Genomic DNA, 26,798 nt, shown 5'->3' on the forward strand with positions numbered 1-26,798 from the left:
GCTGTTGTGGTGGGTGAGCTGGCAAAGGTGGACCATCAGGGAGAGTCCTTCCGAACTCTACCGGATCCTTGTTGGATTGCTGCCTATCAACTGTGGGTGAGTGGGTGGGTGGGGATAGCAATTGTTTTTAGGAGCTTGACAACCCCAAGGACGCCTCTGCCCCAGCACGGTAGATTATAGTCCCATAGAGGAGCAGATTAGCACAGGGTCTTTGGGATCCAGGCCTTGTAGGAAAGTCACCCGGGACCGCACAACAGAGGACAGTGCAGAATACTGCTGCCTGCTGGGATAGGCTGCCCGTACCAACAATAATGCAAGTGCCATAAATGGATGGTACAAGGATCTGTGGCTCAATGAGGAACCTGCAAGGATCATGCCTTGCTAAGGATGCTCTTGTGTAATCTATATATGGTCCTAGCATTTTGTTTTTGTGGTCCTCACACTTTTACAAATAGGAGCAAGCTGTCTCACTTGGAAGGGAAGCGTGTCCAGCCGGGGATGGAGGTGGGCAGTGGCAAACCAGATTGAAGATTCTGCTGGTTTTGTTTTGAATTTTTTTGGGGGGATTTAGATTCCCATTTTATTCCTAATGTGCCCCATACTCACTTTCTCCCTTCCTCAGAGGTTACACCCGCACTCTAACTTTGTCTACACTAGGCTTTTTGGCCCTAAGTTTCTCACTATAGCAATGGTATAAATGTAACTATTCAAACTGCTGGCGTTTGAAGTTGTGTGCTGCATTAGACCTGTTCTGATGGGTCTAAAAACCCTGGAGCCCTATCTACCCTGTTAGCAACACAGGAAATCTTGGGGGGAAATGCCTAGTGTAGACATCCCCTAAGGGGAACGGTTCTTGAGCATCCTAACAAGATGGGCACACATCCAGACTGCCCTTCAGAATAAGGTTCCTCTGACAATGCACCAGCCCCTATGCTTCAGATCTGAATTTCCTCTGCCCCCATCCGTAGTCCATTGTAGACATGGTATTTTATTTCTGGACTTTTGAAGTCCTGGAAGATGAAGCAGAATTACAATAAAAACATCTTTAAACTTATTTCCACCTCATTTTGGAGTTGCCAGCTCTACTGATCATTTTTATGAACTGTCACGAGCATTAATGAAATTTTACGAGCGTTTTGCTTGGGACGTTGCAGGATAAATTTTTCAGCTCAAGTCTGCAGGGACAGTTAGGGCTGCATCTCCCAGGGTTGGGCCTGGGTTTCACAATCACCTGGGACTGCTGTGCTTGTTTGTTCTCGGCACATGTCTCGTGGACAGCATCTCTTCAGAAGGTTGAGAGCTCTGAGAGGCAGATGTGGGTAGGAGGATGGTAGTGATAAATAGCTGGCTGTCAAGGTGACATCTGAGAATGACAGAGTGCGACTGGGAGTCCTGGAATAATGATGAAGTGCAAAGAGGCAACTGCAAAGACCAGAGCAGTGAGAGAGAGTAACCTAGAAGGGCTGCAGAGCGAAGGGAGACACTGTCCTGGACATTGCCAGTTTGGCATCTCTCCTCCTTGGCTCCACCTCCTTTTCTATTTGGAGCATAGAAATATAGCGCTTTAGGGCCTGCTCTAATGCCCATGGAGGTCAGTGGGAGTCTTTCCATTGACTTCAGTGGACCCATAAACATCTAAGGCCAATTCTGCCCTTGGGTGCCCATGTGAAGCTGCTGCTGAACTCCTGGCAAGCCACAGGTGTGCACCTGCAGGTGAAGTTCTAGTTCTGGGTTTCCACGGCAGATAGAGAAGTGAGTAAGAGGGGGGCAAGTTCAGGAAACAGGGCGGGGAGCCTGAAAATGCAACTTCGGAGGTTTAGCACTAGCAGCACTTTGCATTTTTATAGCGTCATCCCCCTGAGAATCTCCAAAGTGTTAACTGAGTCAGCAGGTAAATATTGGTATCCCCATTTTACAGATGAGGGAACTGAGGCACGGAGAGGACCAGTGACATGCATAAGGTCACACACAGAGTTTCAGCGGCAGAGCTGGGAATAGGACCCATGTCTCCTGACCTCCAGCTGTCCATCAATGCTGTCTCTGACGCATGGGGTGGTGACTGGTATTAAAACAAGCAAACAGTTTGTGGGTGGCCTTCCACTGAACTGGGGAGCATAGCTGGAGGGAGGAAGGGGATGGTTTTGCTCTCTAAGCTCTTATGCAGATCATTCTCTTAGGGCATGAGTCACCAGGGTGGCTGGGATTCAGGAGCAGAGTGCACCTGCGTCATGGCCTTTTGGCAAATGCACACCCTTCAGTGTACCCCCTGCTTTCCTGGTCTGGTGAGGATGGAAAGTGGGGAAGAAAGCAGAGTGAACAGGAAAGTCTCAGACGGTTACTAGGGACCTGGCTCTCCTTGCCTGGCCTGCAGTTGGGAGCCCGGCTTTGATTGCACAGGTGATGGTCTGAGTAGGGAGTTTAGTGGATGCTCCTATCATTCTCTCTCAGGGTCATCTCCCTCCCGCCCCCCATTTGAGATTCTCTTAAAATGTCTTTGCTGTGTGTAATGTAAGTGGTGTTTAGAAGAGGGATGGAAATTGACAGCCCTTGAAGATGAAATGCTCCATCTCTGAGCAGGACAGGGATGACGTAGGCCCAATGAAGCAGTCCTTCCTCGGAACGGGCGTGGCAGCACTTCTCCTCCCCCCCCACCCCCCCCGCGTACTTGCGCCAGGAGGGGTTGGTTTGCTGCTTCGGAGCAGCTTTCTGGGCGGGAGAGGAGGGAGAAACGAGGCTGCCCAGCTCATCACAGCTGTGCCATGCTGGCAGGAGGGATGGGAAGAGGACAGGTAGAGTGGTGAGACGGAGGAGAGAGGCTGCCCTTCCTTATTGCACGGCTCCCTTGCTGGCTTCGAGCTGCTTTGCTGGGGGCTGATCAGCGTATCGCCTATGGACAAGCGACCTATTCGATCAGCGGGTCATGCTGCCTATTGTTTAATATCCAAACAAACTCTGCTGCTCTCCCCCTCGCTGCTGCTTTATTAGTCACCTGCTCACAGCCTGCAAATCCTTGACCCAAATCCTTGTGTGGCCAGCTTTAGCCCTTATCCTGCTGGGGCTGCTCTGTCCCCCATCGACCTGGGAAGAGAAGTATTGGCCGGGCAGTATACGATTAGGAGCTTTTGCTGGGTGTTTGTGCTAGGTGATAAGCTGGGGGGCAGGGAGGGGGATCTTGATCAGTCTGAGCTGCTTGCTCTCCCTGATCCCCATCCTTTCCCTGCATTCAGCTGACTCAGGGACCCTGGTCTTACCTGCGGGGAGTGCTGGAGCCGTTGACCTTGCCTGGCTACTCAAGGGCCCCCGAGGGAAAGTTATTTTGCTGAATTTCTCATCCCAAGATGACTCTCAGGCCAGCTTTCCTAGGAAATAGTTAACCCTTTGCTGTGTGTGTGTGTGGGGGGGCGGAGCGGGCAGGCAGAGGGCTTTTATTGTTCTTGTAAGATTTGCTGGGTTTGGCGTGAATGAATTGCTCCCACCTGTTTCACTTTGCTCCCGTGACTCCGCCTGTCTGTCTGTCTGCTGTCCCTGCTTGCGGCACATCGGCCGGGCCATTCAGCTGAATCCAGAGTGGTGCTGAGCACTTGCAACAGCTCACCTGTAGGTGCTGTTCCAGCTCAGGTGCGAGATGCTTTCAGGGCTGGAGGTCCCAGGTTCAAAGCCTGCCACAGTGGGGATCATTGAACATAGGTTGGAATCTTTACAGAAGTTACAAGCTCCATGCAGAAATTACTGGGCAAGGTTCAGGCCTTAACAGCTCTGAATCCAGGTCACTGTGAGTGACCCCAGTATATTTCTAAGATGATGGTTTATCTTTTGGTAGCTCCTGTGGAGCCTGCATCTGGGCCCTCTTGCACTGAGCATTGTAGAAAACGGAGGAAACACAGGAAGATCTTACAATCTAAAGCGCTGATCCTGCAGGTTCTTACATGCATGCTTAACTCTAAGCACATGAATATCCTCCTTGACTTCAGTGGAGTTACTTAAAATTAAGCATGTACGTAAGTATTTGCCAGGATCAGGGCCTCTAAAAATGAAAACCAGATGCGTAGCAGGGGAATGAAATGCAGCATGCAAGTGGAGTGATAGGGGCAAGGTTGGCACATATTTTCGTAGGTTACATCGCCTCTCAAATTTAACCCTTGCCTACTTTTTCTAGAATGGGCTTAACCGTTACCTGCTTGCAGCATATGGCTCCAGTCTAGTGCAGGCTTCTGCCTCCATGCAGCCTCCTATATAAATCGGTAAGATTCTGCATGGATGCAGTGGCCTGTGCTAGCAGACTGGGACCATGGAGAGTGACCTGCTGCTTTGGCATGTGCAGTGCAGTGCACACACAACACAGGGCAGTAGTGCCTGGGTTGCCTATGCTGGAGGAAAGTAGTTGAATCCAAATGTGTAAAAACTGTTTTCACTGGAATCTAAAATCATGGGAACATTCCCACTGAGTTTGATTTTTTATAAATTCTTGCTTTTACAAAAACTGAATTTGGGGACTTAATCCCTTTGATGGGAAAGTTCTGTATAATTTAACAGGGAAGAAAGCAGTAGAATTCTACAGAAATGTAATAACATTCCATACAATTTACTCCTGAAACCTATCAAAGTGAATAGAGCATCAGATCCTTTCTCTAGCTTTTATAAACCATCCTAAAGAATTCTATAGCAGGGATAGAATTTTCTCTGTGAAAAAGCCATGTAGGAGGAAATGCATCATTTTCTATTAAATTCTGTAGAGCTGTTCCATAAGGGTTGTTGTGACACTGATCTTTCAGCTGCTTACATATACAGATGGCTTCCTATATAGAGATCAGCTGGAGAATACTTGGGTCAAAAATCTTACGCAAGGAGCTTGGCGTGTGTATATGACCGGAACTGTGCAGGGTGGTGAGAGACTAGGTGGGAACGGTGAAGAGGCTTACAAGCAAAAGGCAGAAAGGACTGAATGAATGGGTGAGAGGCTGATGCCAGGATATGGAGCCTTTCACTCCCAGGTCACTGGATTGAATCTGGCCCATGTACGAACTGCTGGGTCTCAGTCTGCGTGTGGATAGGCAAGTGTCTAAGACACACTCTCTTCCACCTGCTCAGAGTGTGACAGCTGCCGTCACTCAGGTACGTCTACACTACAATAAAAACCATATGGTACCAGGTCAATTGACTCGGGCTCATGGGGCTCAGGCTGCGAGGCTAAGGGTAGGTCTATACTTATCTGCCGGGTCGACGCGTAGCGTTCGACTTCTCGGAGTTCGAACTATCGCGGCGAACGGCGGTGGCGGAGTCGACGGGGGAGCCGCGGACTTCGATCCCGCGGCGTCTGGACAGGTGAGTAACTCAAACTAAGGTAGTTCGACTTCAGCTACGCTATTCGCGTACCTTAGTTCGACCCCCCACCCTAGTGTAGACCAGGCCTTAAAGTTACAATGTAGACATTCAGGTTCAGGCTGAGCCTGGGTCTGAGACCTGACCCCTCATGGGGTTTCAGAGCCCGGGCTCCAGCCCAAGTCCGCACATCTACACTGCTATTTTTAACCCTGGGAGCCTGAGCCCAAGTCAGCCGAGCTGGGCCAGCCCGGCTGTGCTGCAGGTCTTTTATTGCTGTGTAGATGTACCTGGCCATAGGACTAGGAAAGCTCCTCTGGCCTGAGGTATGCAGGTCATCAGCCTAGGTGAGCATAGTGGTTCTCTCTGGCCTCAATCTGTGAATCTGTGATTAATGGTGGGAGAGCTTGCGTGCTGCACCTGTTCTTTGGCAAGATGGAGGATTGCTGTCTCCACTTCAGACCTGTCAGTCTTCACCTTTTTCACCAGCATCAAATTCATAAGTGGCAACAGGAATGTGTGTTTTTAAAAGGCCGTTTTACAGGTCTCTTAATTTGGAGATCAGATGTGTTGGTGCATTGGAAATTGATTATTAGTAAAGCTACGTTTTAGTCATGAGTATTTTTAGTAAAAGTCATGGACAAGTCAGGGGAATAAACAAAAATTCATGGTCTGTGACTTTTACTATATACCCCTAACTAAAACTTGGGCAGGGGGCTGTGGGTGCTGGGGTGCGAGGCGGGTGGTGCATGGCCCGGGACCCCCGCTGGTGCTGGGAGTGGGGAGTTGGCATGGCTGACAGGTTCCCTACCCCACTCCATGTGTCTTTAGGGGGAGGGAAGGCCAGGGGTCTCTGTGCGCTACTCCCACCACAAGCACCGGCTCTGCAGCCCCCATTGGCTGGGAACTGCAGCCAATAGGAGCTGCAGGGGCGGGGCCTGCAGGCAGGGGCAGCGTGTGGAGCCCCCTGATCCCTTTGCCTAGGAGTTGGAGGGACACGTGGATCTGGGGAGCCCCCCACCCTGAGGTAAGTGCTGCCCTGCACTCCAACCCCCTGCCCTAGCCCTGAGCCCCCTCCCACACACCCAAACTGCTGCTGTTGTCCCAGGGGCTGCCCAGGTCAGACAGCCCCTGAGTCAGCACCAGCCGCTGCAGAAGTCACGGGGGTCTCAGAAAGTCACAGAATCCATGACCTCCGTGACAGACATGCAGCCGTAATTATTACTGGTAGTTTAAAAAAAAAAGTTTAAAAGTGAATGAAACGAGGGTCCCCGAAGCGTTTAACCCACTCCTGAAGTTACATAACTGCCGCTGTTATATAAGGTTGTTTTCTCAGCGCTCTAGTGATGTGACAATATTTATAGACCAGTCCGGGTTTCCCTTCAATGGCTTCCATAAAAAGATTGTTATTTTCTCTAGCACAGTCACTGGCTGATTTACATGCCTGTCCCATCCCTGGGTGTGTGCTCCAGTGTATGCAGCTCTGAGTGACACACTCTCACTCTTTGCCTGTGGTTAAATGACTCTGACGATGCCCCGACCGTGACGCCGTTGTCATACTTAACCCAGCTTTACAAATAAGCGTGGTTTGGTGAGTGTGAAAGGGGAACAAGAATATCACCTAGTCTTGTTAAAACTCAGTTCCTGCAAGCCCTGGCAATGCCATATCGTGAGACTTGCAAACTCCGTGTTGTTCCCTGATGTATCGACCCGGCTGGGCAGAGAACTTGGCCAGATTAGGACTGGTGTATTTGATATGCAGCAAGAAGCAGCTGCAGAGTAAACGGAGTTTGAACCTGTTCCCTGAGCCAGATAAACCGTGCGAGTAGGCACCTGAACAGGACCTGTATCCTGTGAGCGCTGGAAATGCTGAAATGCTAAGTATGTTCTTGAGGAGGCGGGTGATGGCAGACACCTGGCGCTCACCTGCACGCACTCTCCACTTCCCTTAATAAACGCCTTCGTTTTCTTCCACTGCAAACGTTGCTGTTACTCATTTTACGTATTAAGTATCAGAGGGGGAGCCGTGTTAGTTTGGGTCTGTAAAAGCAGCAAAGAGTCCTGTGGCACCTTATAGACTAACAGACGTATTGGAGCATGAGCTTTCATTGGTGAATACCCACTTCGTCGCATGCACCCACGAAAGCTCATGCTCCAATACGTCTGTTAGTCTATAAGGTGCCACAGGACTCTTTGCTGATTTTACGTATTGGATTTTATTTTTTATTGTAGGGAGGGGCAGAGGGTTGGGACAGTTTTATGGCAACTGTATTGATCAGTGAAATTGAATATAATCCCTGCATTTGCTGAGTGATCATTAAGGGGACAGCGAGTCAGTGAAATGTATTTTAAAAGAGAGACTATTCAGTGTTATTTCCTCCCATGTTACTTTCTAGGTCTCTGTCCTTTTCCAAAGCTGGAATCAGTCCTCCATCATTCCTGGACAAGCGAGTCATAATCTCCTTACCTTGCTTGTAATTTTATTAAGTGTAACCCCAAAAGTTTTCAGGTCCAGTGTCAGTTACAACAGGCCAGACCTCAACTGGTGTAAATCTGCTTAGCTGTACTGAAATCGGAGCTGTATGTTGATTTGCACCAGCTGAGTTTCTGACCCGATCTTTTTCTTCAGCGGGGAGAGGCAAGATTGTGTGCTGCTGATCTGCAGTGCAGCAAAGGTGCAGTTCACCCGTGCATAGAGGGACTGTGCGCCATTTACGTTTTCCTTGAGCCCTGTTTTGAGCAGATGCATTGGGCTTGTGTTGGCCCTCTCCGCAGAGAGGAACAGGGTCTGGCCCTTGCAGGGATGTGATGCTTTTTCTATTGCCTCCCTGGTGCCGGGGGGGGGTGAGGGACGCGGTCCTTCTGGAAACAGATTAGGATTTTAAACAACTTTTTGCTCATTTCTCACCCCTGTCACTTTGAGCAGCGCATTGAAAGTCTCCCCAGACCCAGCAGGCGCCTGGCCGCCTCCGCTAGATGTGGCGACTGTGACACTGATTTATTTTTTGGTTAATTGTCTCCATCCATTAGTCCTTTCATCTTTCTCCCTGTTAAAGACACTGCTCGCGGCTAACGCTGGTAAATGAAACACCTTTAAAGGCACGGCTGGAGGTTTGAGGTCTGGCTTGGGTCAGCAATCGCCAAAAGCTGTCGCTGTCCGAGTGCCCTGAGTGGGGAGAGTTTGGTACGTCTCAGTCCGTTTCCCTGGTTGTGTGGTGTGAACGCTTTGCTGGAGGTTCCATCGTAGCTGCTCCTTCATTGGCTGCCAGCTTGTCCGTCTCAGCCAAGAGGCTGACTTACCTTTTTCACTCCTGGATCAATAGCCCCCTGGGCTGCAGGACAGGATTGTGGCTCCTTAGCAAGGCAATGCAGGGGCCAGCTGGCGCTGCTCATGCAAGATCCTGAGCAGCCTTCAACTCCCAGCATAACTGACGGGAGTTGGGGGCACCCAGCACCTTGCAGGATTGGGACGTTCATTAGTTAATCATCTGGGTAGCGCTTAGATAATAGAAGGAACTTCAGAATTGCTCCATACTGCTGCTGTTTCTCTAGCTTCTGCCCTTGCGGCTCCTGTTCTGTGTATAATAATTGGAGGCTTGAACTGTCCATCCAGCACATTGCACGTTACGTTAAGCCTTGCAAATAATTCAATGTGTGGTTCCCCCCGCGCACATCTTAGGGCTCTCTGTGATGTGTGACTGACCACTGTACCTCATCGTCCACTCGCACTTCAGTCGGTACCATTGTAGTGACCCTAGCTGCCTTGTCTTACAACCCCCCGGCTAGCTGGCTCTGGGGTGTGGTGCAGCGCCTGTTTCTGCATTTCCGTCTGGATGCAGTGGGCCTAATTCTCTTCTCTGTTACACAAGGGCAGCTGCCTTAAAGTCTGTGGGTCATGGACCAGCATAAGTGCAGGGGAGGGGAGTTGGCACATGAAGTCCTCATTCTGAACTCTCTCTGCCTTGAATTCTTCATGATGGGGACAGTTCAGGGGGAGGCCTGTGGTTTCCAGTTGACGGAAAGGATTTCCAGCCCAAAAAGGGAAAGATTCAAGTTTTTAAACTGTATTTTCTCCTATTTGCAGTGTTTCTTTGCAATTCTTTGTCAGTCTCCTCATCCCCCACCCCCACCCCCGGGCCTGAGCTATTTTTGGCTGTTTCATTTGTCACCCTTCTTTGGGTATGTCTACACTGCAGTCAGTGGTGTGACTGCGCAGCACATGTAGACATGCCTGAGCTAGCTCCAGTAACAATAGCGATGGAGCCGCTGCAGCATGGGCTAGCTGCTTGAGTGCATACTCAGGGTCCGTGATGGGTTTGCCCAACCAGTGGTGCCGTGGTGCCACTGCTCTGTTATTGGAGCTAGGTGGATCCAACCTAGCTCAGGTATGTCCACACCTGCTGCAGTCACACCTCTGATTGCAGCGTAGACAGATCCTTAGACACGTTAAAACCTGCTGCTAGGATGCTGCCAACATTGCCGCCTCTACAGGTAACAAGCTTCTTATCAGAGGAACAAAATGGATTTGGGGCAAATCCCGATCAGTTGCGTTGATAGAATGCTCTTTGCTGTAGCAGCTAGGCAACAACTGGGGCGCTGAGATTCTATAAAAGAATCCGGAGAACTTTGTGCCACCGCCCACCAATCAAAAACCTTCCCTTTGGATTACGTTTCCAGCAGTAGCGCCTCTCAAGCTTGTTTTCCTGTAAACGGTGGAGCTATCCAGTTACCACTGGTGGACCATTATGCTGCCATTACAGAGGGCCTGATCAGACCAGAAGGCTTGGTGGAAGACAGACAACCTGTTAGTTCCATTAATTGTAGACAGTGCAGCAATCAGGGCATTCATGGGAAACGTTAACGATGTTTTCTTCATCCAGCTGTAATGTTTGTAGCCGCAGTTTATTTGCATGTCTCATGCTGCTGTTCCCAGAGCCCCGAGGGCTCCTTCCAGCAAAGCACTGAGAGGCAGCAAGTGAGGTGTTCTGCCACCTCTTTGTGGGTTGTGTCTACATTGGATGGGTATTCATGCAGCAGTGACTGGACTCCCAACCTCCTTCCCCAGCACTGACCGGATTTGTTGTAAAATCCAGGATGGTTTTTCTCAAAGGGAGTGGGGAAGGCTCTTTTTTGGGTTAGTCTGAAGATTTGATGTGGAATCTGGAGGGTGTGCTCCCTATCATGTATGTCTTGAAATGACTGGCTCGGGTGATGTTCTCTTTGCTCCCAGGGCAATACACGAATCGTGCATTTTTTATAGCCTAGTTGGATTTCTCCTTTGGTACGAGGCAGATTTAAGAGAGAGATGCCTCTCGATTTCCTTAACCATCTCCTGAAATGCTCTTTCACCAGAAATCTTGCCGTGGCTAATCACATTGCTGGGGTCTTCGGTGCCTGAAGGCTATTAGGTTACGCGAATCATCAGGGTTAATGGCCTCTGAATGGTGTTGATTGCGAACGCTGTAACGGAATGGTAAATGTTCAGACTGGCAGATGTGGGAGGGACTGGCTATGAAGCTAAAGAACGGCCCTGCTCCTTGCATAATCGCTTACGCATGTGCAAAGTGCACTAGTGTAAATGACGGCATGCTCGTAGAGCTCTAGGACCGGGTGGGCAGTGCTACGAAACAGTGGCAAGAGAGCTTGCCCAGGGGGCCTGGCACTTTCACCTGGGTTTGTTCTTGCTGCGCATTCGGGAGCCGACCTGAAGGAGGTTGGCGAGGGAGCCCTCTCTCAAGTTGAGCCTCATTGTGCAAAAGGTTGTAAAGGAAAAAGACCTCTTTTATTTGCTGACATTGGAAATCAGTGGCTCTAAAGTGCTGAGTGCGGCTCATCAGCTGTCTTCATTTCCTACCTAGCATGAGAGCTTCCTTCCTTCCTTCCTTCCTTCCTAGGGCTGTCGCACTTTTTCTTCCTTCAATCACACTCTCTCTTCCTTCCGAAGGATTTTCCTTTCACTCCCTCTCTAGTTCTCTCCTCCCTTCTCGTGAATCCCCTCCTCACGCTCAGGCACTTTTCCCCTTCTTTCTTAGTGAGTTCTACTCCCTTCTGCCCTCCGCTGAAAATCTCCTTCTCCTTCCTTTCCCCTGAGGTGCGTGAACTCCATCCTTTTTCACACACACTCTCTCTTTTACTTCCTTGTTCATTTCTTAGCATCCCTCTCTATCTCTTTACCTTCAGCCCATATGCCCTGTGTCTCACCATCCTACCCAAGACGGATATGCTATATTCACAGCCTCTCCTTCCTCCTCTGTAATGCTTAGTAAGCAGCCAGTTTGTCAGGCGGGAAGGCACAGCACTCTCTTACTAACTGCACTCTAGCACTCAGCTCAGCCTGCCTTTGCTCAGGTTTCTGGGAGAAGCTAGTTCATACCGGCCATGGTCATGTATTAACATAGTCACTCCCATGCTACCGTTACATCGAGCAGAGCTCCTGCTGAGAAGGTGATGCTTCCAACCCTGCTCCAAACACAGTCGAACAAGCGGAAGTGGGTCAAAACTTACCTGTTTCCCAGGCTTTGGGTTTATTTGCCACAGGAACGTAAAATCCAGTCTGTCACCAGCTGGAAGTAACTAGAGCTCAGCTATTCTACAAGGACAGCAGCCCTGATGGTTGATTGTGTAGCTTCAGCTCTGCATCTCACTCGATCCCCAGCTAGAGGGGCAGTCCCAGCTTGACCTTTTCAGCTTCACGGCTGCCGGTTGCACCGGGCACTCCCTGTATTGTGGTGAGCTGATTGTTTGTTATCCGTCACCTTTATCACCGTTTTCCTGCATTCCCGTGTTCTTGGTAAATGGATACCCGGGCCCCAGCTTCGTTAGGACTTGATTGCCTGCACCATAATAATATCCAGCCACTTCTCCAACTGTTGCTTTTGGCAGCGAGACAGAGCCTAGCGGCCGAGTGGAAATCCAGTCGGAGAGAAAGTGGTTTGCGAAGCATGGGATGCTCTTTGAATGGAGAAACTGACGAGGCTTAGGAAGAACAGATGTATGGGGTGCTTTGCAGAATGGTGACCTCTCTTAGGTTACATGGAAAAGCATAATAGCAAACACATACACAGCACCACAGCTAGCATTACACCTTGGCCTCACAAGGTCTCAAGTTGCAATGGGGGAGGTTTAGGTTGGATATTAGGAAAAGTGGTGAAGCACTGGAGTGGGTTACCTAGAGAGGTGGTGGAATCTCCTTCCTTTAGAGGTTTTAAAGGTCAAGCTTGACAAAGCCCTGGCTGGGATGATTTAGTTGGGGATTGGTCCTGCTTTGAGCAGGGGGTTGGACTAGATACCTCCTGAGGTCCCTTCCAACCCTGGTATTCTATGATTCTATGATGCAGAGTTGGTCCTACAAGGATTTTGTGGTGTCTCAAGATGCCTGCCACGTTTCCCTCACTTTTATTAGGAGGGACATTTTCATGAAGACAGGATCTCAATCCTTTATGTAGCAAACAAGCAGCAGGTGCAGATGAAATTCTCATCCTTTGTAACATCGTGTTCCTATCCACAGCAGCAAAGAGTGATGTCACAAGGACAAGATGATGGATTCAGGCAGAGAATGAGCAACAGAAGTAGGTCAGTGAGAACTGAAAACAACTGAGGGTTTACACTGTCCTGTGTGTGTGCCCTGATCCAAATTTCAGATCTAGGGCTGGGCTGGTTATAAAGTTTTGCTTTGAGGTCAAATCTGGGCTAAGTTTTGAGTTCAGATTAAAAAATCTTGAAATCTCACAAGCCCTGTCATGAGATTTTGCGCACACATCCTCCCCCCCGCCCCAAATGGCAGAAATTTCACAAAATCAGCTGATCCTCATGAGAGTTTCCTCTATCTGGGCTCAGCTCTCATGGGAATGTTCTCTTGAGTTTTCAGCAGCATCGGAGCTAGAAAATAGGAAACTTCCTGGTTTGAAATCTGTCTGGAAGCAAACGTGCGGGGAACCTTCTGTCATTTGTTGGGCTTTGGATTTGAGTGTCGAGCTTCACCCATCTCTGCTGAAAGATGGGTATGTTTGCAGAAGGACCAAAGCTTGGCCTCTCTATTCCTGGGCACAGTTGGATCAAGCCCTATTATTTTCTACCCACATTCAGCTGACTACAGGTGTGGGTGCTCTGGTTTGCACCTTTCATTTTACTGCAAGGGCAAATTGCATGACCAAGAGGGACAGGGGAGGGATAGCTCAGTGGTTTGAGCATTGGCCTGCTAAACCCAGCGTTGTAAGTTCAATCCTTGAGGGGGCTACTTAGGGATCTGGGGCAAAATCAGTACTTGGTCCTGCTAGTGAAGGCAGGGGGCTGGACCCAATGACCTTTCAGGGTCCCTTCCAGTTCTATGAGATAGGCATATCTCCATATTATTATAGAGAAGCATCCTTTGCAGTCCTGCCCCATCATGCATGTCTCTGCCCCATGGAATCTTACCAGTGTTACCACGGGCCCAGAACTGCTAATTACCAAAAACCACACAAATTAAATATTGCCATGGCAACCTGCAGCCTTTCAGCAGATTGCATGTCTCCTCCCTGACCTTTCAGGAGAGCGATATCCTGCTCTAGCCCCCTTCTCTAATCCGGTTTTTTAAATATAATATTATGCTACTGGAAGGGATCAGACCTTTAATCTGATTGTGCATGTGCGCATGTGTGTGTGTGTCGGGGGGGGATGGCCTGTATTAATAGGTGCCCAGCCACGGTTCAGACAGAGGCGAGGCAGGATGTGATCCTGCTGGGACTAGAAGTGAGCACCTGAGTGGAATTATTAGCTTTGCTGCACGGATGGGGAAAATCCTCTCCGAGGGAGAAAGCTTCCCCCTACTCCCATCCCCTTAGCTAGGACTGCTTCCTCTTGGGGTCACTGAATTGCATTTAAGAAATACAGAGTTTGGAGTCTGGGGGTTGAACTGGCTTGTAGGAGACACCACTGCACCCCTGGTTCCTGGGGCCTTGCCGATTACAGGCGCAGGCAGAGTTCTTGTTCATTTAGAGAATGACCGTTGGTTGGTTGTCCCCTGCCCACCACATCTTTATTTATTAATATAACAACCTATGTATGTGTTATGGTTGCTCCTGCCAAGATCAGAGCCCCATTGTGTTTGCCAAGGGAGAGTCCAGTCTACACAGACAAAGAGCAGGAGGGGATACCGGGGCACAGAGAGGGGAAGTGATGCGCACAAGGTTCACGTAACAGGTCAGCGCTGGAACTTGGAATAAAACCCAGGTTTCCTGGCTCTCAGCCAGTGCCTTGCCCACTAGATCACACCGCCTGTCTCGGTGTGGCCTAAATCCCAACGTGCTCACCCAGATGTTACTCCAGCCTTGATGCAAAATCTCCATTGGCTTCAATGGGAATTTTCCCTAGTAAGGCCCAAGTTCAAAAGTGCGTGTGGATTTAGGGATTCGGCCCTTTCAGAGCCATTCCCAGAGGCAGTTGAAGAGCAGATTGGTTCACATGTGTGTGCCGGGGCAGCGGCTGGCCTTTAAACCCAGGCTTCGGGAGACGCCCGCATTGTCTGAGGCCAGGTTAATATCAGCAGGCACCAGGCTGCAGTATGTTAAAAACCAGTTCAGAAACCTGTCTTCTAGGTGAGGTCGCTGCAGGTTTGACTTGCCTGGTTCTTGCTTTCCAGGAAAGGCATCTCTGAACCCAACACTGGCTGACCCTGCTGGAACCCTGAGCCCGTGAATTTGTTAATTCCTTATACTGTGGTAGCGCCCCCGGTGTGCTGGGCGCTAGGCTGACACCTGCCGGGAGACAGCTCTTGCCGCAAAGCGCTCTTCGTCTTGTAGCTGTGCCTGTTGGGCAGCATTCGGAGGACTTGCATGCTGCATGTTTGGGGCCCCGATCTAACTCTGTGCACTTGGTGGAAAGGTTTCAGTAGGAGCTGGATCCAGGCCCCTGAATGTCTTGAAAGAGAGGTTGGGACTGTTGGCAGGTATGTTAGGAGTGGGGCGAGGTGGAGATGCTTTGAATTTAGACACACAGTCCCACTGGGGGAAAGGGTAGGTAGTATTGTCAAATCTTCTCAAAAAGCATCCGGTTCCTCTGGCAGGGTGTGATGCAACACACCTTGGGGTTTTATTATGGGCGCAAAGAAACAGGGCCCCAAGAGGCTGGTTGCTTTGCATGTGTTCTGCTCACTTTTAACTGGCTTGGCTGTATGAAAGGGAAGAGGTTATGAGGGCAGACCAGAAGGAGGGGACTCGTATAACAAATCCATGTACTGTAGACTAGCTATGTCAGACACACTGGGAGCTGGGGCTAGAACCTATAGATCTTAGTTGCCTCCAAAGCCAGGACTCTACCACCTGAGCTAAAGGAACTGTCCCTTAAGAGGCAGCAGTGGTAGGTCCCTTATCCTCTCTGTGGATCATCCAGTAGAGGGCAATAAGCTCTAATGCAGACGTGAGCATAGCCGGTACATTACAGTAGATATAGGTCAAGAGGGAGCACAGTATGTATAAAAATGTGAGGTACATTTTTGTGGATAAAGTGGTGAACAGGGGGATTGAGCTTCCAGTCACGGGGTGGAGGCAAATAGCATGAACATTTGTAAATGCCACATTGAATGATCATATAGAATCTAATATATTAAGGGTCCAGCCCTGCTCCTCTTAAAGTCAAGGGATAAAATCTCATTGACTTTAACGGGAGTAGGAATGGAAGAGATATTAGTCATTTTTGAGCTTCAGAGAAGCTGTCCACATTATGGGAGTTTAGAAGGGTATTTTCTGAAGTCAGTGTTTTCTCCAGCAGATTAGCTCTGGGTTTTCTGTCTGCCTCTGTCACACACAGGGTAGAGATGGCAGAGCTTCTCCTAACCATTGCATGCACAAAGATCCTGTTGCCTTCTCTTTGTCTTGCATGACCCTAGAAAGCCTGGTAGGAGCTGGGAAGAACCTGCCCACACCAGGTCCTTTATTAAAGGTACCATTCATGAATAAGAGTGGAAGATGCCTCCTTAGACACAATGGAGTTGTGCCCCATGGGGGACTTGGCCTGCAGCATTTAAAGCCTTCCTAAAATAGCTCCCAGGCCTTTACCAAAAGGAAATGTAACTCAGATGTCCGTGGAAACGTGGGAAAGCACCGATTATTGTTTATATAACTGTAGACCTAGGAACCCTGTGCTAAATGCTGTACAGACACCCTACCCCAAAGAGCTTGCCATCTCAGACAAGAGAGAACGCCCGGGGATAATTCTCCCCATTCAAAGCTGCCCCAGCCCCCTTCTCTGGTACATCAACGTCCCACATTGTTTTGGTCTTATTTTCCCCATAGGGATCAATTCATCCTCAGCTGTGGCATTTCAGCCATGCTATATGTTTTACTAGGATCCCATCAGATTTCACAGGCTGAGTTGGTCTGTCCAGTACTATACTTGCATTGGTACCCTCTCAGGAGCACATACCTCCCTGCTCTCTGAATTGCTGCTGGTGATTTCGTTGGTAATTTGATGCCCTACCGTCGGGCCTTTCCTTTTTCCTTGGTGCTGAGATACTTTTTTGAATCTGTGGTCCTGAGTATTTGAGGTCATCAAAAAATCCCTAAAAGCAGCAAAGAGTCCTGTGGCACCTTATAGACTAACAGAAGTTTTGAATCATGAGCTTTCGGGGGTGAATACCCACGTCGTCGGACCCATGCATCCGACGAAGTGGGTATTCACCCACGAAAGCTCATGCTCTAATACGACTGTTAGTCTATAAGGTGCCACAGGACTCTTTGCTGCTTTTACAGATCCAGACGAACACGGCTCCCCCTCTGATAAAAAATCCCTAGTGTATTTTGAAAGCTAGGGCTAGGTCTGGGTAATATTTCATTCCACCTAGATTTCCCCTTGTAATTTACACTGAATATAGTTTTCTGCTTTGCTTTCTTTGTTTAGAGCAGTGGTTTACAACCTGTGGTCCACGGATCCCTTTGAGTACGCAGACTGTCTAAAGGGTCTGAAAAAGGTCATTGTTACCAGAGACCAGTGGTTTTCAACCAGTAGTCTGCAGATCCTTGGGGGTCTGCAGACTATGTCTAAGATTTCCAAAGGGGTCCACACCTCCATTCAAAAATTTTTAGGAGTCTGCAAATGAAAAAAGGTTGAAAACCACTGCTTTAGAGTCATGCAGTAGTGTTGCTGTCCACTGTTAAAACAGTTGACATGCTCCATCCCAGAGGCAGCTGCATTTCAGGGGTGGATAAAGTGATCTCTAGGTATAGTTCTGTAGATATGGCCACATCATTGCAGTTCTCTGGACTCCTTCAGGATGCAAGGTGCTATTATCCCATTTCTCTCTTCCTGCTCTCTGCCTTTCTCCCTCTGTGCTCCTGCCCATCCCACCTCCTCCCCCCCTCCCCTCCCCTCCCCATAGTGCTGATGGCAGCATTTATCTGCATTTGTCCTCTGTACCCAGCATCCAGTTATTGATATACATGATTATAAAGAACTGATAATCACTTCAAATTAATCTCATAAATGACTTAAAACACCAAAATATTTGCATAATGCATCTTAAAGGTGGCAGCTCAAAGAGGATAAGACTCAAAACTGCTTGGGACAGGGGGAAAGGGGCTTCCCACTCACCTGCGGACTTGCTTAAGTAATTAGCCTTCTGCTTGCGTAAGGGGGAATTTGCACTGGTTTAGTGGAGGAAAATAAAGCAGTGGAAGCTAAAAGGCTTTGAGATTTTGGTCCCGAGATGGGAGGGGGGGAGTAATGGGGCAGATGACAGTGGCTGCCGAAGCCAAGTCTGTTTTTGTCTGCTGCATCCTGTGAAAATCTGGAGCCAGACGCCTGCTGAAAGTACCTCTGTCTAAAGACTTTCTGTCATAAACTTATCTGATTAGCAGAGAGCTAGACGACAGATTAGCCCCCGCTTCTCCACTGGGGATGGGCTCTTTGGAGCATTTGAGCAGCTCTGTGGTTTTTCCTCGCTCTGATGGCCAGGGGGGTGGTGATGGGGGATATTTAAGGGGAGATGATTGCTAGGTAATTCTGCAGATAATGCACCCTCTGAGTTGCCTGGTGGTCACAGGTTAGGACGGTCTCCTCCGAGCCAGCGAGTCGGTGGTCATGTGCTGTGTGTCGCAGACACACAGAGCGGGTGCACTGGTCATGTGAGTAACAGTTGTAAGGGATCCTCTGACTTTTTTTTTTTTTTTCCAAATGTCTTAAACCAGATCTCACGGGAAGAAGTTATTGTCCTTTGGCTGGAGAGAGGAAGGAAAATAGCTACAGTGTTTAGCATAGGACAGGCACTCTGTACTAGAGACATTGGTGGTTTAAGATACAGCATTAAACAAAAATAGATGGAGAATTTCCAGTGTTAGCTTGTAGACATACATATGTATATAGAACTTTCTCTCTTTCTCATGTGTTGTATATTGTATTTATGTATATCCATATCTGCTTCCTCTCTACGTAAGGCATGAAAACAGAGGGTTTGTAATACAGTGAGTTTGCCATCTTAACTCTAGTATTTGCTACTGTGAACATCTTTGCTCTCTCTCTCTTTCTCATGCATTCCATGGTGGGGGAAAGAGAACATTTTAAGAATATTTGAGCTAAAGCTAGCCCACTTTGAAGCAGCTTTGATGCAAGGATAACAGACGAAATAATATTTAATTGCTCACTCTGTGTGTTCTTACCCCAGAAGGAAGGAGTAGTTATTTTGGTATCAGCTAGACTGAAGGGATGAAAATAGGACTTATAAACAAGGTTGTATTCTTTCACTCTGGGCCACAACTGTGTCTGAGTCTATGGTAATTCTCTGCATATAAAAATATTATGCAAGAAAATAAAACAGTCTCTCTCACACACACACACAGTGCAGGAACTGAAAAGCTAGCCAAGTGGCTGTCTGTTAATGATCATCCACCTGTCAATCATTTGAATTCCAAGTTTTTGTCAGTTCTTGAATAGTCCTGCCTGTTTCTCCGCCACATTTCTAGGTACCTGACTTGGGCCGTGTGTTCTGGCAAAGGGGAGGCGGGGTGCTGGCCTCTGCAAAGCTCTTTGCTGGGAGCAAGCCTGCTGCTTGGGAAGAGCTTTACTCTACAGGGGCTTCCCCTCCCCGAAAACAGAGGTTGCCTAGGAACTTCAAGTGGGAGAGGGAGGGAAAAATCTTCCTCATAATTCAGAAATCTCCGGGGCAAACAAAAAAGACGTGCGCACGCACACACACTCTCAGACACGAAAATCAATGATGGGATGGTAAATAGGATGTCCTTAACTTGGCGTTTTTCTGCTCTGTTGCAGCCGCGATAACGACCTCTCCACCATCATCTCCAACCTGCATCAGAGCCGCCAACTCGTTATGCCAGAGACCCAGAGTCGCTGTGAATTCAAGAGAAACAGTATCGACGTCGGCTTAGGAGCAGCAGGTAAGCAGCCAGGGGCGCCTGGCTCTTTTGTCCTCGTTCGCTGGGAGGAGGAAAGTTCCAGCTGCGGCTTGGGTTTGGTTTGCTGACTTCTCTCCCTCCCCTCCCCCACTTTGGCCAGCCGGCTTCATTAAATTTCAGAGCAAGGCACGCGAGTCTCCCAGTACTTGTGGACAAAGATGAACATGGAGGGATATATATATATATATTTATATTTAGTAAGGTTAAAGTGATGTGGTCGTGTGAGATTTCAGCTCCGTTTTATTCTCAGATCTAGTGGTCTGTGTTAAAATGCAGGGGAGGAGAGCGCTCCAGCAAAGAAGTGAAATGTCCCCGGGGTTAGTGGCCAGTGATGCAGAAAGGCCTGGCGCGGAGAGCATGGTTTGATTTGTAATTGCATTAATCAGAGGCTCTCCATGCTGCCTCCATCCCTGCCAACTCTTTGCAAGGATAGTTGCGTGGCTTTGTACTGCTGCCTGACCTTACGGAAGTTCACCTGGCTTCCCCTTACGTCTCGTGCCGAACCAGAGATGCTCCAGTAGAGCTGTGCACTGCACCCCTCTGGATGTCAGCATCAGGGAGGAAGTGACGGGCGGGGACGCCACGGTGGTGAATGTGCCTCAGTCAACAAGTGGGGCACTGGACACTGCTGATACTGTCAGTTCCGTTTGTGTCTTGCAGAATCAGTGAATTTCTCCCGCAGGATGGTTAGTGGCTGGGAGAACCATTTGGGGTTTGGGTGGATCGTTAGCCCTCGCCATTCGCATCTGAGAACCAAGGCCAGTTTCGGATTTCACTTACGCCGGTGTCAATCCTCAGTCACTTTACTCACCAGAGTTGCTCTAGGTTGACGCCGGTGTAGCAGAGATCAGAAATCTGGACATTAGACAGAAAAGGGGCCACTCGATCCAGTGTAAATCAGGAGTGACTCCATTGAGTCCAGTGGTAAGTAGAGGAGAATCAGGCCCCATACTGGTGTATTTTTAAAAGCTGCCAAGTAGGGAGTCTTTTCGGGTTGTTTTGGAGGGGGTTGTGGTCCCAACAAGCAAATGAAGCTTTACTTCTCAGGAACTCTTGCTCTCTGAGCGGTGCTATTTAACTTTTTTTTTTTTTTTAAAACCACTCTTGAGAGCAGGGTGTTGATTTTAATGTCTTCCTTAATGCTATAATTTTTGGCTGTTCGTTTTGGCCCTGTCATTAAAAGGCAGATTATTGTCTTTCTGTTTTTATTCTGCTGGTCCCCAGTCTGCCAAAGTCAGAATTTAGATGTGTCTGTGTATGTTATTAGGGTCTTTGCTTGAAAGCCGTGCATTTGTGCGTGCATGTAAATCATTGGCATTGATTATGCAGCTTAATCCAGAATCTGGTTTTCACTGCGGGATGCAATACAAAATGAAGGATGCAGAGGGTGGGGGAGGGGTGCGTGCACAATAGGGAAGGTGCGATACCAACAGGTGCAGCTGGTCTCCTTCTTCGTTATGGCCAGCTCCAGCTGCCATTAAAATGAATGGAACGATTCCTGGTGACACGGGTGGGAGCTGCCTTGGGCCCCAATTCTGCCAAGCACATAGGCATGTGCTTGAAGTGCTTGGCTGAATTGGGGCCTTGGTTTGCTAATGCCTGGGTGAGTTGCCAGTGCAGCAAAGAAAGAGAAACAAACTCATCCCGTGGAGAGAGCCCAGTGCAAACTTTTCTAATGTCTCCTCCCCAGCCCAGATGCCTGCTGACTGCTACTGACGTGGCCTGGTGCTTGGTGAGGACAGGTTTGCAGAGTCAGGCCCCAGTGTGTTCAGAAATAGGGAAACCAACGTTTTTAATGTGAGAGGCAAATATCCTCCAGGAGGCATTTTAATGCATGAAACTGGACATTGACAAGAAGGGAACGGGCAGTGGCTCCCTTCAGCCCAGCCCCTGCCCCAAGAAGGAGCTTGTTCTTGTCAGCCTGGTCAGACCCAATGAGAGGGGTTTAAACCAAAACCCTACAGATGTGTCCCCCCCCGCCCCGGGCGTTGGGGGGGATTTCAGACCCTGATTTGAATTTAGCAGGTTGGCCCATCTCTAGATAATGGGTTGAAACAGGGTCCTGGTCCTGAGCTTTGGGGAAATTCGGGTGTTGGGTCCATGCTTTGCAGACTGGGAGTCTATGCAATTCAACCAAGATGGTGGGCACAAGCATTTAAAATGTGTGACACTCCTCCTGTCTCCCCGGTAGCAATCCGGCACTGCTCCACAAATTACTCGGCAGCAGGTGCATCCGGGAGGGCAGCTTGTCCCTCCTTCCTTTGCAAATTGCACTGATGGGCCTATCTCGGAGCTGTATTCTGCTGCACTGCGGCAGCCAAGAACCAAGGGGCTGGCTCGAAATGTACCTGTGTGACCATTTCTTCATTTCTTCAGTTGATGGAGACAGTGCTGTCTAGTGGTCAGAGCCTGGGATTTTGGACTTCCTGGGTTCTCTTCCCCTCTCTGCCACTGACTGTGTGTGTGTGTGATCTTGACCAAGTGACTTGGTGCCTCAGCTGACCTCATTTGTGAAAACAGGCTTAATACTGTTTACTTTGCGGAGAGGTTGCCAGACCTAATTGAGGCTGATAAAATGCTCTGAGATCTGTAGCTGTGGAGAGGAGCAAAGTGTGCTCTGTTTGTTCTCAGCAACACTGAATGATGACAAGGGAAACAAACAAAAGAGAATCCCAATACCACCCCCGACCCCCAGGCATCCAGAATCCAGAGGTGGGAAAAAGCCTGGGCTGGATTGATTGGGTTGGTGTTAGTGCAGTGGCAAAGCCTGGCTCAGGTCGTATGGAATGTGTGAGCGAGGCCCTGAAATAGGCCTGTGTTTTCTACAGGAGGGATAGTGAGAGGCCGCTGAGCAAAGGATGGCGCCTTTGAGGATGGGATGGATTCTAACAAGAGTTGACCAGTGGGGGAGGCGGCGCCGGGGGAAACTGGGAGTATGAAGGTGGGGACAGGAGGGTTGCTGTGGCTCCACGGGGGCAGTTTAAACCTGATCTTCCCTGCTGTTGGAGGCAGGTCCCTTGTAGGAACCATCTCTGCCCAACTGGGAGCAGAGCCTGGCAGCTGTCCCTCGTTCGTGTGCGTGTGCTAGCAGATTCCCTGATGTGGCCCAGGCAGGGGCAAAGGCAACGGAAACTCTGGGCCCTGCCGCTGTTGACTTTTATTTTATTTTATTTTATTTTTTACAAGGGGGAAAAGCCACAACTGATTTACCACCTGCCGGGCTTTAAACTGAGTGCCGGGTTAGCCTGGAGGCTTAGCTGGTGCGAAATCTACTTAATAATGAGGAGAGAGAATAATGCTGAGCGCTCCCTGTGGTAGTGGTTTATTGTTTGTATCACAGTAGCTACAGAGATCAGGGCCCCGCTGTGCTAGGTGCTGTACGTGCACATCGTAAGAGAAGTCGCAACCCCAAAGAGCTTTCAGTGTGCATCCAAAAGAGTGGGAGAAAGGAGGTATTGTACCTGCCTATGGTAGATTCTGGCCACAGGAGCTGCAATACCATATATAGGGCCTTTTTAAAGAGGGTCTCCAGAGCACACACAAAGGTGGCGTAGAGGGGCAAAGTCACTTGCCCAGGATTATAGGGCAGATCAGTGGTGGAGGTCTCCTGACTGCCAGTTCCCCCTGCTCTCACCACTAGTCCTTGTTATTTCTCCCCTGCTGGCATGCAGGGGTTGCAGTCTGACGGCAGGGATTTTACATCGGGGGTTGGGTTTTCCCTATGCAAGTGGTCCATGTGTGTGGTGGAGACAGGAGATTTGTACAGCACCTGGTCTCTGGCTAGGACTCCTAGGTACTACAGTAGTGCAAATAATTAATAGTATTACTAATAATAGGAGATCTGGTTGCGAATCACTCACAGCTTAACTCTGTCTGGTTCTTTCCCCTTTTCTTGAACCTTGAAAACATAAAACAAGGCAGAACAAACCCCACCTGCAAAAAACAATTCTCTGGTCCAGCTGTCATTTCTCAGCAAGACAGAAAGGGCCCCAAAAAGGCAGATCTAACCCAGGCTTTTGCAAAGACAGCAGAAGAGGAGGCCGAAAGGCGTGTGCTGATAAAATCTAATTGCCCTATCGATCGGTTTCAGAGCCACCATTGGCAGCGGTAATGATTGAGATATTCTTATGTGTTTGATGCATGTTAGCTGCATCTCGCTGCTCTGGCCCCACTGGGGACCTTCAGATATTACGGAGATCTCTTAATCGTGGAGCAAAACCTGTGTGTGCTGGGTCCGCTGTCCAACATCGAAGATTTATGATAATTATTATCAGTGCTGAGCTTGGATTTCTGCAGGAGCCAGCCTGGTACCCTGGGTTCCAGGGAGGAGCTGCCGCATTCACACTTCCTGGTCATTCACTGGCTCATAGAATCTATCCCGGCTCCAGCTCAGGGTTTCCTCCGCCTCCCTCCCCTTTCTTCGTTCTTTCCTCCTTTCCTGGCCGGGCTAACACGGAGAGAATGAAGTGTTGGGTAAAATCCCCAAGCCACACGGTGTGTATATCCTGCCCCTCAATGTGTGTATGTTCTGTTAGCTGTACGGGGAGTTCTGCTCATGCACCGAACGGGGGTTAGATGGCGAAAGCCTCCATTAGCCCACAGCCTGCCCCCCGGCGCCTGTGTCTGTTCCCCTGTTCAGCAGCCGGAACACAGGGCTTCCCATCCAGAGGCCCTTTGAAGAAAGAGGCTGAGGCCAGCAGTCCAGATGTGCGGTTAGTGAATGTTCCGAGGAGGAGGAGGGGAGGAGCTGTTGCGAAGCCCAGATTTAAACTCCAGGCCCTGTGTTGTGACGAGGTAAATCTAGAGTAACTCGCAGGCCAGCAGAGTAACCCAGGCCAGAAGCGTGACCCCATGTTCTTCAGAAATGGTTCCCAAGTCCCCTATCACAGAGTCAGTGGCCCCAGTCCCGCTCCTGGTAACCATTGTGCATAGGGAGCAGCTTTACTGAGCTCAGTGGAGTCGCTCTGGATTTACAGTGGGGTAGAGAGCACTCATGGCCCGGGGACTTTTATTTAAGGAAAATAATCCAGGGCCAGATCCTGTCACTCTCCTCTGCATTGCTCAGCCCCTCACTCAGTGAGCAGTCCCCTTGGAATAGTCTGCTGGGCAGCGTGAGGCTGGCAGAATCAGGCCCGAAAGGAGTTTGACTTTGAAATAGGCTCTCGAATGGTAAGAGCTGTGTCTCTGCACCCCCCCCCTAATATTGGTGATTTCCGAAATTGAACAAAAGAATGGTTGATTCTGGCAGCAGCGAACGCGGCATAAGCAGGGGCATTTAAATCTCTGCTGATTGTGCTGCTCTTCACTGATCAAAATGATGTTCAGATGCCGTGTGAAATCGAGGGTATGTCTACACTGCAGAGTTAGCCGTAGCTGTTATCCAGGTTTTAGCCTTAGCCCTCCCTGCCATCTATACAGAAACACCTCTGGCCCAGTGCTTTCAGCCTGGCTTAGCTTCCCTGGCGGGCAGGGTAGGTTAGAACCGAGCTCCACTTTCGTTTGGGTTGGAACCCGCCCACTTTGCAGTGAGGACTCAAGGCGAAATTACTCAACTGCTCAGAGTCCTCCAATGCCTTCCCACAAGCCAGCTTCCTCCCTCCCCCACACCCCAAGGGAGAGATAAGTTTTCCCACAGTTGACTGGGAAAGAATCCTAGAGCATCTCAGCACAAAGAACCATGGGCCATCTCCCCAGACACACGCAAGCAAGTGTAGGAACAGTAAGGACATAGTGATGCAGATAAGGCTTTGTATTGGGGATGCTCACACCCAGGCTTGGCTAACCCAGGTGCCAATCACACCTGGGTTAACTGTGCAGTGAAGGTACAGTGCTATTGGGAAAATGCCCGCAGTTGATGCCCTGCTGTACCAGTCCCGTGTACATAGCAGGGGTCAGTGTATTCCTTCCTCCCCCACAATTGCCCTCTTTCCAAAGCCCACTGCCTCCTGACATTGAATTCTGCTGTGTTCCCTGCAAAACATCCTGGTTCCTCCCCGCGATGACATTCAGCAGTGTTTAACGCAGCGGGGTTGCAGCTGGGATGTAACATGGCAAATGGAAAAATATTGGGACTTGTCCGCCTTGGAAATGCGCGGAGGCTGCCTGTGCTGGGGAGATTCGGTAAGAGGCTTAGCAACATATGAAAAGGTAGAGCGAGAAAGGAGGGGGCTGGGGAGGGGGGCGGAGGGCAGCCAATGAGTCTAATGAGAATATAAAAGTAGTTTCCAACTGGATCAGATAAAGATGAGGCAGCAGGCAAGGTGCTGCAGTGGCACGAGAGAGGCTTTGCCATGAGAGAGGATGATGGCGCAAAGCACTTTTAATCTTAATTGAGAGAGAGAGAGACGCAGAAGGATGAGCAGAGCCTGACAAAGGCACGGCAGCAAAGCTGACGGTTTGCACATCAAACACAGACTTAGAGCCCCTTTAAGCAGCTCGTTGTGTGTCTGTAAACAAGTCCAATCCCCTCTATCCAGTTTGGCTCATGCAGCCTGCTAGGGCATGCGGGAGGCGGGGCGGGGGTGACGGCTTTGCAGATCCAGTGGCTGACAGACAGGTGGTGGAGCTTGTCTCTTCCAGGCTGGCTTCAGGATTTGGGGGGCGGGGGGGGGGGCACCCGTCCTCTTGGGGAGCGAAAGCTGCCATCTCCAACCTTGCAATCTCTCCTCTTTCCCGACAGAGCCCCTTGATTTCTTCCTCCTGTCCCATCCTCCCTTTCCCTAGTTGCTCCCCGCATGGTGCCTGATTCTGGGGCTGTGATTCAAGCAAGTAGTCCCATTGGCTGCGGCAGGAATACTTGCATGAGTAGGGTTTGCAGGATCAGGCCAATGGGTGCTAGAGGAGGGTGGAGGCCTGTCCTCCCCTGTACCTACGGGAGGAAGCTGGCTTGATGACTGGCTATTGCCCCCGAGCAGGCCAGTGCAGGGCACCATGCCATGGTCCTTTTAAGGTACAGCATGGCTAGCAGGACCCCAGTCAGGTCATCCAGGCAGCAGGAGCCCCACACAGTCCCATGTTACAGGTGGGATTGTCCCATGGATTGGAGGCCCCTCTCCCCAATGATTCCAGGGCCCTTCTAGGTTGCAGATTTTGAGGGTC

The 26,798-nt window shown here is 49.6% G+C and overlaps 1 protein-coding gene across 5 annotated transcripts in view; it reads left to right on the forward strand.

The window, feature by feature from the left end:
• SAMD11 (sterile alpha motif domain containing 11) overlaps positions 1-26,798 on the forward strand; it is a 180,310-nt gene that overhangs the window by 87,795 nt on the left and 65,717 nt on the right. For all 5 annotated transcript variants that reach the window (XM_039509263.1, XM_039509264.1, XM_039509265.1 and 2 more), the window contains exon 5: positions 19,558-19,682. In XM_039509263.1, the coding sequence (XP_039365197.1) occupies positions 19,558-19,682 (125 nt within the window). The remainder of the gene's footprint in view (positions 1-19,557; positions 19,683-26,798) is intronic.

This window comes from Mauremys reevesii, linkage group 21 (assembly GCF_016161935.1).
Source record: "Mauremys reevesii isolate NIE-2019 linkage group 21, ASM1616193v1, whole genome shotgun sequence".
NCBI lineage: Eukaryota > Metazoa > Chordata > Testudines > Geoemydidae > Mauremys > Mauremys reevesii.